Source organism: Saccopteryx bilineata, chromosome 5, assembly GCF_036850765.1.
Source record: "Saccopteryx bilineata isolate mSacBil1 chromosome 5, mSacBil1_pri_phased_curated, whole genome shotgun sequence".
Lineage (NCBI taxonomy): Eukaryota > Metazoa > Chordata > Mammalia > Chiroptera > Emballonuridae > Saccopteryx > Saccopteryx bilineata.
The window spans coordinates 132057190-132074553 of record NC_089494.1 but is presented as its reverse complement, the minus strand read 5'-3'; the positions used below and the strand labels follow the sequence as shown (position 1 = coordinate 132074553).

General features: G+C 34.8%; 1 protein-coding gene across 1 annotated transcript in view; it reads left to right on the top strand.

Annotated features, from left to right (window-relative positions):
* The window catches only part of CCDC7 (coiled-coil domain containing 7), a 240760-nt gene that overhangs the window by 85325 nt on the left and 138071 nt on the right, over positions 1-17364 (top strand). The window contains exons 7-8 of the mRNA XM_066233057.1: positions 402-463; positions 2255-2305. Of these exons, the coding sequence (XP_066089154.1) occupies positions 402-463; positions 2255-2305 (113 nt within the window). The remainder of the gene's footprint in view (positions 1-401; positions 464-2254; positions 2306-17364) is intronic.

Below are 17364 nucleotides of genomic sequence, written 5' to 3'. Positions count from 1 at the left end.
AACTTAAGCATCCAAGGTCACATATTAGTAAATGGATAAAATGGGTTTTGAGCCAAGTATCTGACTCTAGAACTTGTGCTCTTAATGCATATACCAATTAATAATACATTGATAAAAAGAAATCTCATGCCTCTATCCTATTTACTTTTGCTATTTTTGCTGTTAATGTTGTTGGTATGCCTAACTGTATACATGAAATATATAGAATTCATAGAATTACATAGTTTGACTTTTATCCTTATTTGCTTGCTAATAACTTACTTTATTGTCTGTGAATAAAGGTTAAAGAACATGTTAAATTTTATTTTACAAACTGTTTGTCTAGAGCATATATTCTAGTTCTTATTTAAGAATCTTATTCTTTGATAATAAGTATATTTTATTTGTTGACATTTTAACAGAATTGGTGAAACTCCACTAGAAACAGTGCAAAGTTATGAAAAAGTACAGGAGAAAATTGAAGGTGATATTTTATATATGTTTGCCATTATAAAGTTTCTGAAATACATTAATATTTTGAGACATCGTTTAAAAGTTTATAACCATAAAATTATATAATAGTAAATTAAAAAAGATGTTACCAGAAAGAGGGACAGATATACAGTAATGGAAAATGATTTGACTTTGGGTAATGAGCACACAATACAATAACAGTTCTAATGTTATAGAGATGTCTGACTGTAACTATGCACTCTTATTATTCAATGTCACCCCATTAAATTTAATTTCTAAATAAAAAAAGAAAAGATTCAAAGAAAAAAAAAGATGTTACCAGAGAGAAAGGGAATTGGGAGGGAGGTAGTAAAGGGTGCAGAGTGTTGACACCTTGTACATGGTGACAGAAGTAGCTTTGAATTTGGGTGGCAAGCACATAATACGAATGATGTGCTACAGAATTGTTCACTTTAAACCTCTGTAATTTCATTAACCACTGTCACCTAAATAAATTTAATTAAAAAGATATTTAATAACGAGTTTTATATTTTTAATATAAATTCTTCTTATATTGCAGATTCTGGGAGTGTATACAATTTATAAAATTTGGTTTTTACCTCCATAAGACCCACAGCATACTAAGGGCACATACACATGATAAATAATTTTTCATAGTGTAATGCATAAGAAATGTTTGTGTAATTTGCAGTGAGTCTACAGAAAAGAGACAATTTGTTCATTTTGAGGGAGTTGGGAAGATTTTATACAAACTTAAAACATGAATAGGACTTAATTAAGTGAAGAAGGGAGATATTTGGTATTTTAAGAATAAGATATAGCATGAACAAACAGCATGAATGGGGAATTACAACTGGAGTGGTATTGGACTGTAAAACAATTAGGTAGAGATAAGGTAGGAGAGAGCCTAGTCAGAGGGATTGGATGCTGCTGTGCTAAGGAACTTTCTATTATCTATCTATCTATCTGTCTGTCTATCTATCTATCTATCATCTATCTGTCTATCTATCTCCTATCTATCTATCTATCTATCTATCTATCTATCTATCTATCTATCTATCTATCTATCTACCTATCTATCTATCTTTCTATCTATCTACCTATCATCTATCTATCATCTGTCATCTATCATCTATCTATCTATCTATCTATCTATCTATCTATCTATCTATCTATCTATCATCTATCTATCATGTGTCATCTATCATCTATGATCTATCTATCTATTATCTCTCTATCATCTGTCATCTATCATTTATTATCTATCATCTATCATCTATCTATCTAAATATAGAATCATTGAAGATTTTTTTTTGTAGGGAAGTGACATTGTTGTATTTAATTTTAAAGATCATTCTGACCACATTGTGGAAGCTAGATTTGAGGTCTGGGAGTAGGAAAGAGAAGTTATTTCTGTATCTTATATGAAATGTTCAGTAAGCACTGATATTAGAGCACAAGTAAAAAAGGAGGGGCAGATTTGAGAAATATATATCTGGTAAAACTGGAAAAACTTGGTGATTGGATATGAAAGGAAGGGAGATTAGATGATGCTAACATTAACTAAGAGAATATAAGAGGAAAAACAAGTTTTATTGAAAAAATAAGCTCACATCACTGTTGTACATTCTTTCAGATATTACTATTGTTGCCAATTGGAAGGATCTATTCTGTATGTTGGAGATCTACTGTGGGTTTTTTTTTCTTGAGTGAGCTATTAAAATAAAAATTATAAAATTTAAACTTGATTGATACATATAATTGATATTTGAAACTTATAAAAAATTCACTCTTATTTCAGAATTCATAAAAACCCATGCACCTGAAGGATTTACAGATGTAACTGGGCCAAGTAAGTTTCTAGTCATTTAAGCATCATTGTGCTGAGTGCATCAATTTCTAAAATTTTCTATAATTTAAAGTAATAATTATTAAGTGCAACATAGATTATTGCTTTTTGGAGTTATACAATTGAGCTGGCTATCAAGCAACCATTAACATTCCTAATTAAGGCTACATGTTACCCAAAATAGACTCATTTGTGAGGAGGATCATGTCATTACTTGGAATGGAGGATTTTTAGCTGTGATTAGAACATGCTTTTGAAATGTTGCAGGGGTGGCAGGCCTTAAGGTGGAGTAGTAACAAAGTTAAAGAGATCATTTGTAGATTTTGTTACTATTAATTACAGATCATCTCATAAACACTAATTCTGGTACATGATCAGCTGTCGTCAAAGACACTAGAACTAATATTTTAAACTTCTATTTGTCAACAAGAAGAAATTACCTTGCTTATATCTTAATAATGGAAAGAATTTTGTAACAATCATGTAATATATATGATGGAATACAGTTTAGAAATGGGAAAATAAGATTTGGTTGGAAGAAATTGGTGGGAATCCTGTCCTCTTTCAACATTAGCTTTAAACCCTAATGTTGCCATGTTTTAAAGAAGGACAGATATGCATTCTACAGTACTTCTAGGTCTGTATAGACTTTTGATCCAAGAGATCACTGTTTAGGGAGAATAGGAGAGGAGACTGAAAGCCTCTGTCTACATTAAACCTTGGCACATCTCTCAAGCTGACTTGCTTGCTCCCAGTCTGTGCAGTTATCTTCTCCCCTGGCCGCTAAAACTAAACTTTCTCTCTGAACTCAAGCAGACTCTTCTTGTGTTCCTCTTCCTTATTCTGTGGCCTAGAAATTCCAGGCGGTAATCTGGGGTGATCATCATAAAGCTTTTCCTCTGTCAGGGATAATTTCCTTGTACTTTCTGTTTTTGAATATCTGAACATTGCTGTTTCATTTATTTTTTATCCATTTTTAATTAGTTTAAGGTGAAAGAGTGATTCTGGTCCATGATGCATTATCATGGACAAACAAGTCTCTGTGCCTACTTATATGCCAGGGGAACACATCCTCCAACAACAAAAATGTTCCCCCCAAGTAAAATATAATAGTAGAAATTTTATGCTTGATTTTTAAGGGAAGCATGGGACAGGGTTACATCGCACAACATGGTGTAAAACGTTTTTCAAGCTCCTAAGTATCTTTTCCCATAGCAGCTGCTTCGGTCCTTGAGCTCCATTGGTATAGATCTCCTCTCAATATTGTTCTGTTTCACTTGTGTACTCTCTCTTTTTTTCTGGAAAACTACCCTCTTTCAGAAACAAAATAAAAAATAAACAAATGGGACTACTTCAAATGAAGATGTTTTTGCATAGCAAAGGAAACCATGGACAAAATGAAAGGACAATACACTGATGGGAAAACACATTTATCAATGATACATCTGATAAGGGGCTAATATGAAAAATTCATAAAGAACTCATACTACTCAACACACACAAAAAATCCAGTTAAAAAGTGGGCAGAGGACCTGAATAAACTCTTCACCAAAAGGACATACAGATGCCAATAGGCATATGTAAAGATGCTCCACATCACTAATCATCAGAGAAATGCAAATTAAAAGCACAATGAGATATCACCTCACCTGCCGGAATGGCTGTCACCAGTAAATACACAAACAACAAGTGTTGGTGAATGTGTGGAGAAAAGGGAACCCTTATGCACTGTTGGTGGGAATGCAGACTGGTGCAGTCAATTATGCAAAACAGTATGGAGATTCTTCAGAAAATTAAAAATGGACTGTCTTATGATCCAGCAATTCCACTACTGAGTATTTATCCAAAGAAACCCAAAACCCAAATTTAAAAGAATATATTCACCTCTATGTTCACTACAGAGTTATTTACCATAGCCAAGCTATGAAAGCAACCCAAATGCCAATCAGTAGGTGAATGAAAAAAAGCTGTGGTACATATATCCAGTGGACTATTACTAGCCATAAAAAAGAATAAAATCATCACTTATGACTGGATGGATGGAGTTATAGGGTATTATGCTCTGTAGATCAGTCTGAGAAAGACCGATGCCATATAATTTCACTTACATGCATAATCTAAAGAACAAAATAAATGAACAAACAAAATTGAATCATAGATGAAGAGAACAGACTGGTGGTTGTCAGAGGGAAGGAGGTTGGGGGACTGGGTGAAAGGATTAAGTACAAATTGGCAGTTAAAAAATAGTCATGGGAATATCAAATACAAAATAGGGAATAAATAATAGTGCAGCATAGTCCATAATATTGCAGTAACTATGTATGATGCCAGGTGGGTACTGGTAATATCAGGGGCAACATTTTGTAAAGTAAATGCTTGTCTAACCACTGTGTTGAAACAAATACAAAATAATATTGAAAGTAAGGTGTAATAAAAAAACCAACATACTGACAGCTGTCAGAGGGGAGGCAGAGGGGGGGAACTAGACGGAAACAAAGGGATTGGACAGATGGTGGTTTGTTGAGTTGTGTACTTGAAATGTATGGTTTTGTGAACCAATGTCATCCCAATAAATTCAATAAAAAATTTAAAAAAAGAAAAATCTATTCCCTTTCATCTTGAGTCAAACTTTATTCTCTTCTTCCCTTCTCATTCTCTAAATTGTATTAGATTCTATAGCCTAATCAACAAGACAAAAGTTAATTTTGTGTTCTACTTTTTATAGACTATAATTTAATCTTGATGTTACTTCATTAATGAATTTTAGTTTTTAGAGCAGTTTAGGTTTATAGAAAAATTGAGCAGAAATTAGAGTTTCCGTATACGTAGTATTCCCCCAAATCCCCTATCCAAAGTTTTTCTATTATCATTTGGCATTAGTATTAATATTGATACATTATTATTAAGTATAGTCCAAAGTTTACACAGGGTTCAATTTTTGTGTTGTACAATTGTATGGGTTTTGACAAATGCACATAATGTCATGTACCCACATTACAGTATGATACAGAATAATTTTAGTGCCCTGAAAATCCCATGTTGTACCTATTCATCTCTCTCTCTCCATCTACCTGAATCCCTGGCAACCACTAATCTTTTCCTTGTGTCTATAATGTCTTTTCAAGAATGTCATATATTTGGGATCATATAGTCTTTCTTTTACTTAGCAATATACATTTAAATTTCCTCCATGTCTTTTTTTTTTTTTAATGAGAGAGAGAGAAAGGGAGGGAGAGAGATGGACAAACAGGGACAGACAGGAAGGGAGAGAAATGAGAAACATCAACTCATACTTGTGGCATCTTAGTTGTTCATTGATTGCTTTCTGATATGTGCCAGCTGAGCCAGTGACCTCTTGCTCAGTGACCTTTTGGCTCAAGCCAGTGAGCCTGTGCTTAAGCTGGCGAGCTTGGGGTTTTGAACCTGAGTCCTCAGCATACCAGGCCTCTATCCACTGTGCCACCACCTGGTCAGGCCCTCCATGTCTTTTCATAATTTCATATCTCATTTATTTTTACTGCTGAATAATAATTTGTTGTATGGATATAATATAATTTGTTTATCGATTCATCTATTAGAGGATATCTTGGTTGCCTCTAAGTTTCTCAATGACATATAAAGCAGCTACAAAGGTTTTTTTTGTGGACATCTTTTCAACTCATTTGGGTAAATACCAAAGAGTGTGACGACTGAATCATAGAGTAAAAGTATATTTTGTTTTTGTTGAAACTGTCAAACTGTCTTGCAAAGGGGCTGTGTCTTTTTGCATTCTCACAGCAATGAGACTGAGAATTCATCTTAGTCAGCATTTGGTGTTGCCCAAGTTTTGGATTTCAGCCATTCTAAAAGGAATTTAGTGGTATCTCACTGCTTTAATTTGCAATTCTCTAATGATATATGTTGTACATCTTTTCATATATTTGTTTGCCCTCTGTATATCTTCTCTGGTTAGATATTTGTTAGGATATTTTATTTTTAAAGTTCCTTGTTTGCTTTTATATACACACACATACACACACACACACAGTATGTACCCATACTGTAATGTGGGTACATGATATTTCATATATATATATATATATATATATATATATATATGAACTGCTCAGAAAAATTAGGGGATATTTCAAAATGAATATGAAGTGATAAAAAAGCATTTGATTTTTTTTATTAAACAAGAACATCAGAAAAGCAAACAAGTCAAAGAAAGTTGTTAGATTATGCAAATAAGTTGCAAAACCAACTTTTATTTCATTGGTGAAAATGCACTATACAAAAAGCTGAAAGTACTGGAGTATCTGCACGTTCCCTGATCCCTTAATTTTTGTGAGCAGTATACATATACATATATATGAATATGTATTTTCTGTTTACATTTTTTCCTTTCAGCATTATTTTAGTGGCCAGACACCACAAACCTCACACAGTACCTCCATGCTGCTCATCCCATATCTCTAGCACCCACCAGGCACCACAGATAGTCACTAACATTATTGAACTATACTCACATGCTGTAACCAATATCCCTCTGATTATTTTGTAACTACTGATTTGTATATCTTCATCCCTTCACCTTTTTTAAGCAAGTCCCCAAAGCTCCATCCCTTGGCATCCACCAGTAGGTTCTCTGGGTCTATGAGTTTTTTAAAATTTCATTTGTTTACTTCTTTTGTTCTTTATATTCCACATATATGTGAAATTATGTATTTGTCAATCTCAGACTGACTTATTTCACTGAGCATAATACCCTCTAGGTCTGTTCGTGCTGTCCCAAATAATAAGGTTTTATTTTTTATGGCTGAGTGATAGTCCATTGCATCTATGTACCATTTCATTACCCATCTGTCTATTAATGCACCCCCCCCACTGCTTGGGTTGCTTTCATATCTTAGCTATTATAAATAATGCTTCAGTGAACATAAAGGTGCATAAATTCTTTTGAACTAGTGTTTTGGGTTTCTTAGAATCACTGGGTCATAAGGCTGTTTTATTTTAAAATTTTTTGAGGAGCCTCCATACTGTTTTCCAGAGTGGCTGCAGCAATCTGCATTGTCATCAATAATACACAAAGGTTCTCTTTTCTCCACATTCTCGCCAACACTTGCCATTTATGCATTTACTGATGATAGCTATTCTGACAGGTATAAGCTGGTATCATTATGGCTTTAATTTCATTTCTCTGATTGCTTGTGATGTTGAACATCTTTTCATATGCCTCCTGGAGAAATGTCTATTCAGGTCCTCTGTCCATTTTTTAATTGGCTTTTTTTTTTTTTTGGTGTTGAGTAGTATAAGTTCTTCATAATTTTTGGCTAGTCTTTATGAGATGTATCACTGAAAAATAAACCTTTTCTATTCAGTAGGTTGTCTTTTTTTTTTTTTTTTTGTAACAGAGACAGAGAGAGAAGAGACAGGGATAGGGACAGATAGGGACAGACAGACAGGAAGGGAGAGTGCCGCTAACTAGTATGACTAGTAATTCCAGGTCCTGAGTGGGAATGGTGTGGAATTAAGAAAATAGACTTAAAGAGAAACAGGATGAGCTTGAGAGCCTCTGCAATGCCTTTTGCTTGCCAGAGAGAGAGAGCCTTGGTCTGCTTTATTATATAGTGTAGAAAATTAAAGCCTTTAAGCCAATATACAAATAAGAAAGTCTCTGATACAAAGCCACTTATCTAAGGCATAAATGGGATTCCTCATAAGAGTGCACCATCTCCCATCATGCAACAGTCAAGGGTCTGAGGCAAAGCTTAGTTTTGAGAAGATCTTAGTATTAGAAGGATGTTGAAAAGATTTTAGTATTAAAACGGTGGGAAAGGCTTAGTCTTAAACTAAGCCTTAGGATATAAGGACTTTTCCAGCTTACAGCCTGTCTCCCACCGGAGAGAGATGAGAAGAATAAATTCTTTGTTGTGGCACCTTATGTTCATTGATTGCTTTCTCATATGTGCCTTGACCGGGGGCTACAGCAGACCGAGTGACCCCTTGCTCAAGCCTTGGACTCAAGCTGGTGAGCCTTGCTCAAACTAGATGAGCCTGCACTCAAGTTGGCGACTTTGGGGTTTCAAACCTGGATCCTCGGTGTCCCAGTCCGACGCTCTATCCACTGCACCACTGCTTGGTCAGGCTCAGTAGGTTGTCTTTTAATAATTTTGTTGATGTTTTCCTTTGTTGTGCAAACCTTTTTTAGTTTGATGTAATCTCATTTGTTTATTTTTCCTTTTATTTCTCTTGCCTGAGGAGATACATCAGAAAAAAATATTGCTATGAGAAATGCCTTTGTTTTTTTCTAGTTTTATGGTTTTAAGTCTTACATTTAAGTCTTTAATCCATTTTGAATTTATTTATATCATTATAAGAAGGTGGTCAGTGGTCTAGTTTCATTTTTTTTGCATGTTTCTGTTTAATTTTCTCAACATTATATTGAATAGACTTTTTTATCCTATTGTATATACTCTTTCCACTTTTTATCAAATATTAATTGACTATATAGACATGGCTTTATTTCTGGGCTATTTTGTTCTATTGACTTGTATATCTGATTTTATGCCAGTACCATGCAGTTTGGATTAATGTGGCGTTACTATATAGTTTGATATTAAGTAGTGTGATATCTCCAACTTTGTTCTTTTTCAAGATCACTGATGATCTTTTTTCACAACATTGCTAAGGCTATTCATGGTATTTTGTGGTTACATCTAAATTTTGTATTATTTGTTAGTACTGTGAAATAAAAATTATGTTGAATATATGGATTACTTTGTGACATATAGGCATTTTAATGATGTTAACTTTCTGTTTATAGACAATATATATTTCCATTAATTTTATTTTCTTCAGTTTTCTTCTTTAGTATCTTATAATTTTCTTTTTTTTTTTTTCCTTCTTTCTGAAGCTGGAAATGGGGAGAGACAGTCAGACAGACTCCCGCATGCACCCAACCGGGATCCACCCGGCACGCCCACCAGGGGCGAAGCTCTGCCCACCAGGGGTTGATGCTCTGCCCCTCCAGGGCGTCGCTCTGCCACGACCAGAGCCACTATAGTGCCTGGGGCAGAGGCCAAGGAGCCATCCCCAGCGCCCGGGCCTTCTTTGCTCCAATGGAGCCTTGGCTGCGGGAGGGGAAGAGAGAGACAGAGAGGAAGGAGGGGGGGTGGTGGAGAAGCAAATGGGCGTTTCTCCTATGTGCCCTGGCCGGAATCGAACCCGGGTTCCCCGCACGCCAGGCTGACGCTCTACTGCTGAGCCAACCGGCCAGGGCCAGTATCTTATAATTTTCTGAGTAGAGGTCTTTTACCTTCTTGGTTACATTTATGCCTATTTCATTATTTTTTGATGCATTTGTAAATGTGATTATTTTCTGAGTTTCCTTTTTTTTTTTTTTTTTTTTTTAATGGGGTGACATCAATAAATCAGGATACATATATTCAAAGATAACAAGACCAGGGTATCTTGTCGTTCAATTATGATGCATACCCGTCACCCAAAGTCAGATTGTCCTCTGTCACCTTCTATCTTTTCTTTGTGCCCCTCCCCCTCCCCCTTTCCCTCTCCCATTCCCCCCTCCCCCCCGTAACCACCACACTCTTATCAATGTCTCTTAGTTTCACTTTTATGTCCCACCTACGTATGGAATAATGCAGTTCCTGGTTTTTTCTGATTTACTTATTTTGCTTCGTATCATGTTATCTAGATCCCACCATTTTGCTGTAAATGTTCCGATGTCATCATTTCTTATGGCTGAGTAGTATTCCATAGTGTATATGTGCCACATCTTCTTTATCCAGTCATCTATTGATGGGCTTTTTGGTTGTTTCCATGTCCTGGCCACTGTGAACAATGCTGCAATAAACATGGGGCTGCATGTGTCTTTACGTATCAATGTTTCTGAGTTTTTGGGGTATATACCCAGTAGAGGGATTGTTGGGTCATAAGGTAGTTCTATTTTCAGTTTTTTGAGGAACCACCATACTTTCTTCCATAATGGTTGTACTACTTTACATTCCCACCAACAGTGTATGAGGGTTCCTTTTTCTCCACAGCCTCTCCAACATTTGCTATTACCTGTCTTGCTAATAATAGCTAATCGAACAGGTGTGAGGTGGTATCTCATTGCTGTTTTGATTTGCATTTCTCTAATAGCTAACGAAGATGAGCATCTTTTCATATATCTGTTGGCCATTTGCATTTCTTCCTGGGAGAAGTGTCTGTTCATATCCTCTTCCCATTTTTTTATGGGATTGTTTGTTTGTTTGTTGTTGAGTTTTATGAGTTCTTGGTATATTTTGGATATTAGGCCCTTATCTGAGCTGTTGTTTGAAAATATCATTTCCCATTTAGTTGGCTTTCTGTTTATTTTGTTATCAGTTTCTCTTGCTGAGCAAAAACTTCTTAGTCTCATGTAGTCCCATTCATTAATTTTTGCCTTCACTTCTCTTGCCATTGGAATCAAATTCATAAAATGCTCTTTAAAACCCAGGTCCATGAGTTGAGTACCTATGTCTTCTTCTATATACTTAATTGTTTCAGGTCTTATGTTTAGATCTTTGATCCATTTTGAGTTAATTTTAGTACAGGGGGACAAACTGTAGTCCAGTTTCATTCTTTTGCATGTGGCTCTCCAGTTTTCCCAGCACCATTTATTGAAGAGGCTTTCTTTTCTCCATTGTGTGTTGTTGGCCCCTTTATCAAAAATTATTTGACTATATATATGTGGTTTTATTTCTGGACTTTCTATTCTGTTCCATTGGTCTGAGTGTCTATTTTTCTGCCAATACCATGCTGTTTTGATTGTCGTGGCCCTATAATAGAGTTTGAAGTCAGGTATTGTAATGCCCCCAGCTTCATTCTTTTTCTTTAGGATTGCTTTGGCTATTCGGGGTTTTTTATAGTTCCATATAAATCTGATGATTTTTTGCTCTATTTCTTTAAAAAACGTCATTGGAAGTTTGATGGGAATTGCATTGAATTTGTATATTGCTTTGGGTAATATGGCCATCTTGATTATATTTATTCTTCCTAGCCAAGAACAAGGTATATTCTTCCATCTCATTATATCTTTTTCAATTTCCCTTAACAATGGTTTATAGTTTTCATTATATAAGTCCTTTACATTCTTTGTTATGTTTATTCCTAAGTATTTTATTTTTTTTGTTGCAATCGTGAAGGGGATTATTCTTTTGAGTTCGTTCTGAATTGTTTCATTGTTCGCATATAGAAAGGCTATTGACTTCTGAATGTTAATTTTGTATCCTGCGACCTTACTGTATTGGCTTATTGTTTCTAGTAGTCTTTTTGTGGATTCTTTGGGGTTTTCGATGTATAGGATGATATCATCTGCAAAAAGTGATACCTTTACTTCTTCTTTTCCGATATGGATGCCTTTTATTTCTTTGTCTTGTCTGATTGCTGTGGCGAGAACCTCTAGTACCACATTAAATAAGAGTGGAGAGAGTGGATAACCCTGTCTTGTTCCTGATTTAAGGGGGAAAGCCTTCAGTTTAGTGCCATTTAATATGATGTTAGCTGATGGTTTATCATATATGGCCTTTATCATGTTGAGATATTTTCCTTCTATACCCATTTTGTTGAGAGTCTTAAACATAAAATTGTGTTGTATTTTATCGAAAGCCTTTTCAGCATCTATTGATAAGATCATGTGGTTTTTGTTCTTTGTTTTGTTGATATGGTGTATTACGTTAACCGTTTTACGTATGTTGAACCATCCTTGAGATTCTGGGATGAATCCCACTTGATCATGATGTATTATTTTTTTAATATGTTGTTGTATTCGATTTGCTAGTATTTTGTTTAGTATTTTAGCATCTGTATTCATTAGAGATATTGGTCTGTAGTTTTCTTTTTTTGTGCCATCCTTGCCTGGTTTTGGTATGAGGGTTATGTTGGCCTCATAAAATGTGTTTGGAAGTATTGCTTCTTCTTAAATTTTTTGGAAGACTTTCAGTAGAATAGGAACCAAGTCTTCTTTGAATGTTTGATAAAATTCGCTGGTATAGCCGTCAGGGCCTGGTTTTTTAATGGTTTTTTCTATTTCTTGTCTACTGATAGGTCTGTTTAGGCTTTCTGCTTCTTCTTGACTCAGTCTAGGAAGGTTGTATTGTTCTAGGAATTTATCCATTTCTTCTGGATTGTTGAATTTAGTGGCATAAAGTTTTTCATAGTATTCTACAATAATTCTTTGTATATCTACGGTGTCCGTGGTGATTTCTCCTCTTTCATTTTGGATTTTGTTTATATGAGTTCTTTCTCTTTTTTCCTTGGTAAGTCTTGCCAAGGGTTTGTCAATTTTATTGATCTTTTCAAAGAACCAGCTCCTTGTTCTATTAATTTTTTCTATAGTTTTTCTGTTCTCTAATTTATTTATTTCTGCTCTGATTTTTATTATCTCCTTTCTTCGGCTGGTTTTGGGTTGTCTTTGTTCTTCTTTTTCTAGTTCCTTAAGGTGGGAAGTTAAGTGGTTCACTTGGGCTCTCTCTTGTTTGTTCATATATGCCTGAAGTGATATGAACTTCCCTCTTATCACTGCTTTTGCTGCATCCCATAGATTCTGATATGTTGTATTGTCATTTTCATTAGTCTGTATAAATCTTTTGATCTCTGCACTTATTTCTTCTTTGACCCATTCATTTTTTAAAAGTATGTTGTTTAGTTTCCACATTTTTGTGGGATTTTTTTCCTCTTTTTTGCAGTTGAATTCTAGTTTCAAGGCTTTATGATCAGAAAATATGCTTGGTACAACTTCAATTTTTCTGAATTTGCTGATGTTGTTTTTGTGGCCCAACATATGGTCAATTCTTGAGAATGATCCATGTACACTGGAGAAAAATGTATACTCAGTCACTTTGGGATGAAATGTCCTGTAGATGTCTATCATATCCAGGTGCTCTAGTGTTTTGTTTAAGGCCACTATGTCTTTGTTGATTCTCTGTTGGGATGACCGATCTAGAGCCGTCAGCGGTGTATTGAGGTCTCCAAGTATGATTGTATTTTTGTCAGTTTTTGTTTTAAGGTCAATAAGTAGCTGTCTTATATATTTTGGTGCTTCTTGGTTTGGTGCATATATATTAAGAATTGTTATGTCTTCTTGATTCAGTGTCCCCTTAGCCATTATGAAATGGCCATTTTTATCTCTGAGTACTTTTCCTGTCTTGTAGTCAGCATTATCCGATATGAGTATTGCTACACTTGCTTTTTTTTGGATGTTATTTGCTTGGAGTATTGTTTTCCAGCCTTTCACTTTGAATTTGTTTTTATCCTTGTTACTTAGATAAGTTTCCTGTAGGCAGCATATGGTTGGATTTTCTTTTTTAATCCATTCTGCTACTCTGTGCCTTTTTATTGGTGAGTTTAATCCGTTTACATTTAGTGTAATTATTGATACTTGTGAGTTCCCTATTGCCATTTTATATCATGCTTTCTGTTAGTTTTGTGTCTTGTTTGATCCTTCTCTTTCGTTTTTCTATCTTTTGTTTTTATTTGGTTGTATTCCATACATCTTTCCTCTGTTGCTATCTTTTTTATCTCATGTGCTTCTGTGGTGGTTTTTTCAATGGTGGTTACCTTTGAGTAATGAAAAGGGTCCCTACCCTGTTCATTGTAGCAAACTATTTTGTGAGTACTTTTGCACTCCATCGTCCTTTGCTACTGTTAATCTCCATCTTCTCCCCCTCTTTCTTTTTGTTGTTGTCACAGTTTAAATTTGGTTTTATTGTGTTCTTCTTGGAGCTTTTACTTGTGGCTTTGTTTTTTTTTTGTTCTTTGTGTCTGATTGGAGAACCCCCTTTAGTAATTCCTGGAGTGGGGGTTTTCTGATGATAAATTCCCTCATCTTTTCTGTATCTGTGAATGTTTTTATTTCTCCTTCATATTTGAAGGATAGCTTTGATGGGTATAGTATTCGTGGCTGAAAGTTTCTCTCTTTCAGGACTTTAAATATTGGGGTCCACTCTCTTCTAGCTTGTAGAGTTTCTGCTGAGAAATCTGATGATAATCTAATGGGCCTTCCTTTATATGTTGTATTCTTCTTTTCCCTGGCTGCCTTGAGAATTTTTTCTTTGCTGTTGGTTTGTGTCAATTTCATTATGATATGCCTTGGTGTAGGTTTGTTGGGGTTAAGAAAACTCGGTGTTCTGTTTGCTTCTTGAATTTGAGGCTTTAGTTCTTTCCACAGGCTTGGGAAGTTCTCATCTATTATTTGTTTGAGTATGTTCTCCATTCCATTTTCTCTCTCTTCTCCCTCTGATATACCTATTATTCTTATGTTATTCTTTTTGATGGAGTCAGATAATTCTTGTAGGGCTATCTCATTTTTTTAAATTTTTGAGTCTCTTTCTTCTTCTCTCTGTTGTGCCTCAAGTTGCTTGTCTTCTATTTCACTAATCCTCTCTTCTATCTGACCTGTTCTATTAGCTAAGCTTGTTACTTCGTTTTTCAGCTCGTGAATTGAGTTTTTCATCTCTGTTTGATTTGTCTTTATAGTTTCAATTTCTTTGGACATATATTCTTTGTGTTCATTGAGTTGTTTTCTGAGCTCCCTAAATTGCCTTTCTGTATTTTCTTGTATATCTCGGAGGATTTTTAGGATTTCTATCTTGAATTCTCTGTCATTTAGCTCCAAGGTTTCCAATATATTAAATTTTTTCTCCATAGATTTTTCCTCATCTAGCTGTGTTACCTCTCTTTCTTTTGTATCCATGATATTCGATTTTCTCTTCCTTAATGGCATCTTCGGGTGTATTGTGAAGCATCTGGAGGCTCCAAGTATAGGTTTTTCTGTTTCTGGTTGAAGATCTTGTTGAGTTTTGGGGGAGATTTATCGGTATCGCTTCCTACTCCGCCATTACTCTGACGTCATCTCCTGAGTTTCCCTTTTTGATAGTTCTTATTGGTGTATAAAAATACAACTGATTTCTTAGTATTAATTCTGTATCTACTACTTTGCTGAATTTCTTTATCAATTCTAATAATTTTTTATGAAATCTTCAAGATTTTCAATATACAGTATTGTGTCATCTGAAAATAATATCAATTTTAATTTTTCCTTTCCACGTTGTATGCCTTTTATTTCTTCCTCTAGTTTGATTGCTGTGCCTAGGATATCTACTACTATGTTGAACAAGAGTAGTAAAAGCATAAATTCTTTCTTGTTGCTGATATTAAGGAAAACACTTTCAGTTTTTGCCCACTGAGTGTGATGTTGGCTGGGGTTTGTCATATATGGCCTTTATTATGTTATGTACCCCTTTAGTGCCACTTTGCTGAGAGTTTTTATGCTAAATGGATGCTGGATTTTGTCAAATTCTTTTTCTGCATTTAAGGATAGGATCATATCATTTTTATCTTTCATTTTGTTTATGTAGTGTATCAAGTTAATTGATTTGCAGATATTGTAACAACCTTGCATTCCAGGAATAAATCCTTTTTGATCATTGTATTTGATTTTTAAAATTTATTGCTGAATTCAGTTTGTGAATATTTTGTTGAGGATTTTAGAATCTATGCACATCAGGGATATTGGCCTATAGTTTTCTTTCCTTGTGGTATCTTTTTCTGGCTTTGGAGTTAGGATAATACTGGCCTTGTAAAATGAGCATAGGAGTCTTCTCTCTTAAATTTTTTGGAATAGTTTGAGAAGGAAAGGTGTTAGTACTTTTTAAAATGTTGGTAAAATTCATCAGTAAAATTATCCTGTCTAGGACTTGTGTGTGCTGTCAAATATGCATACCAGATGTGTATGGATCCTGTGTAGGAGCTTTTTGACTATATTAGCTGTAATGGTTCTTAAGATTTCCTGTTTCTTCTTGATTCAATTTTGGAAAATTGTTTCTAGAAATTCATCCATTTTATGCTCATTGTCTAATTTGTTGGTATATAGTTATTTGTAATATTTTCTTATAATCTTTTGTATTTCTGTTGTGCCTTTTTTCATTTCTGATTTTATTTATTCACATCATCTTCTTTTTTCTTGATGAGTCTTGTTAAAGGTTTAACAATCTTGTTTATCTTTTAAAATAATAAGCTCTTGTGATTTATATTAAAATAAATTAAAATTAATAAAAATAAAAATTTAAAAATTTTAAAAAAGAATTAACTCTTGGATTTATTGATTTTTCATATTGTTATTTCAGACTATTTCATTTATTCTCCGATCTTTATTATTTTCTCTCTTCCACTCACTTTGAGCTTTGTTTGTTGTTTTTAAATTTGCTTTAAGTGTAAGTTTAGATTGTTTGAATTTATTTTCCTTTTTATTTTATTAGGTATTGGTTTTGGGTATACAGCTTACTGGTTAGACAGTCCTGTATTTTACATAGATTTCCCCTCAATATTTATGATACCCTATCTGGCAACATACATAGTTATCATGATATTATTGATTATATTTTTTAATCTTTACTTACTTCCCTGTGACTATTTTCTAACTACCAATTTGTGTTTCTTAGTCCCTTTACCTCTTTCACCCAGTCCCCCAAACCCCATTCCTCTGGCAGCTACCAATTCTCTCTCTGTATCTATGAGTCTGTTTCAATTAGTTTGTTTTGATCTTCAGATTCCACATTTAAGTGAAATCATATGGCATTTGTCTTATTCAGACTGACTGTTTCACTAAGCATAATACCCTCTAGGTTCATCTATGCCATCATAAATAGTAAGATTTCATTTTTTTATTCTACTGAGTAATATTCCATTGTGTAAATGTACCATAGCTTTTTATTTTATTCCTGAAGAGAGAAGCGGGGAGGTAGAGAGACATACTCCTGTATGCGCCTGACCAGGATCCACCCAGCAAGCCCACTAGGGTGCGATGCTCTGCCCATCTGGGGTGTTGTGCCATTGCAACGAGAGCCATTCTAGCATCTGAGGTGGAGGCCATGGAGCCATCCTCAGCACCTGGGCCAACTTTACTCCAATGGAGCCTTGGCTGAAGGAGTGGAAGAGAGAGACAGAGAGGAAGGAGAGGAGGAAGGATGGAGAAGCAGGTAGGTGCTTCTTCTGTGTGCCCTGGCCGGGAATCGAACCCAAGACTTCCACATGCTGGACCG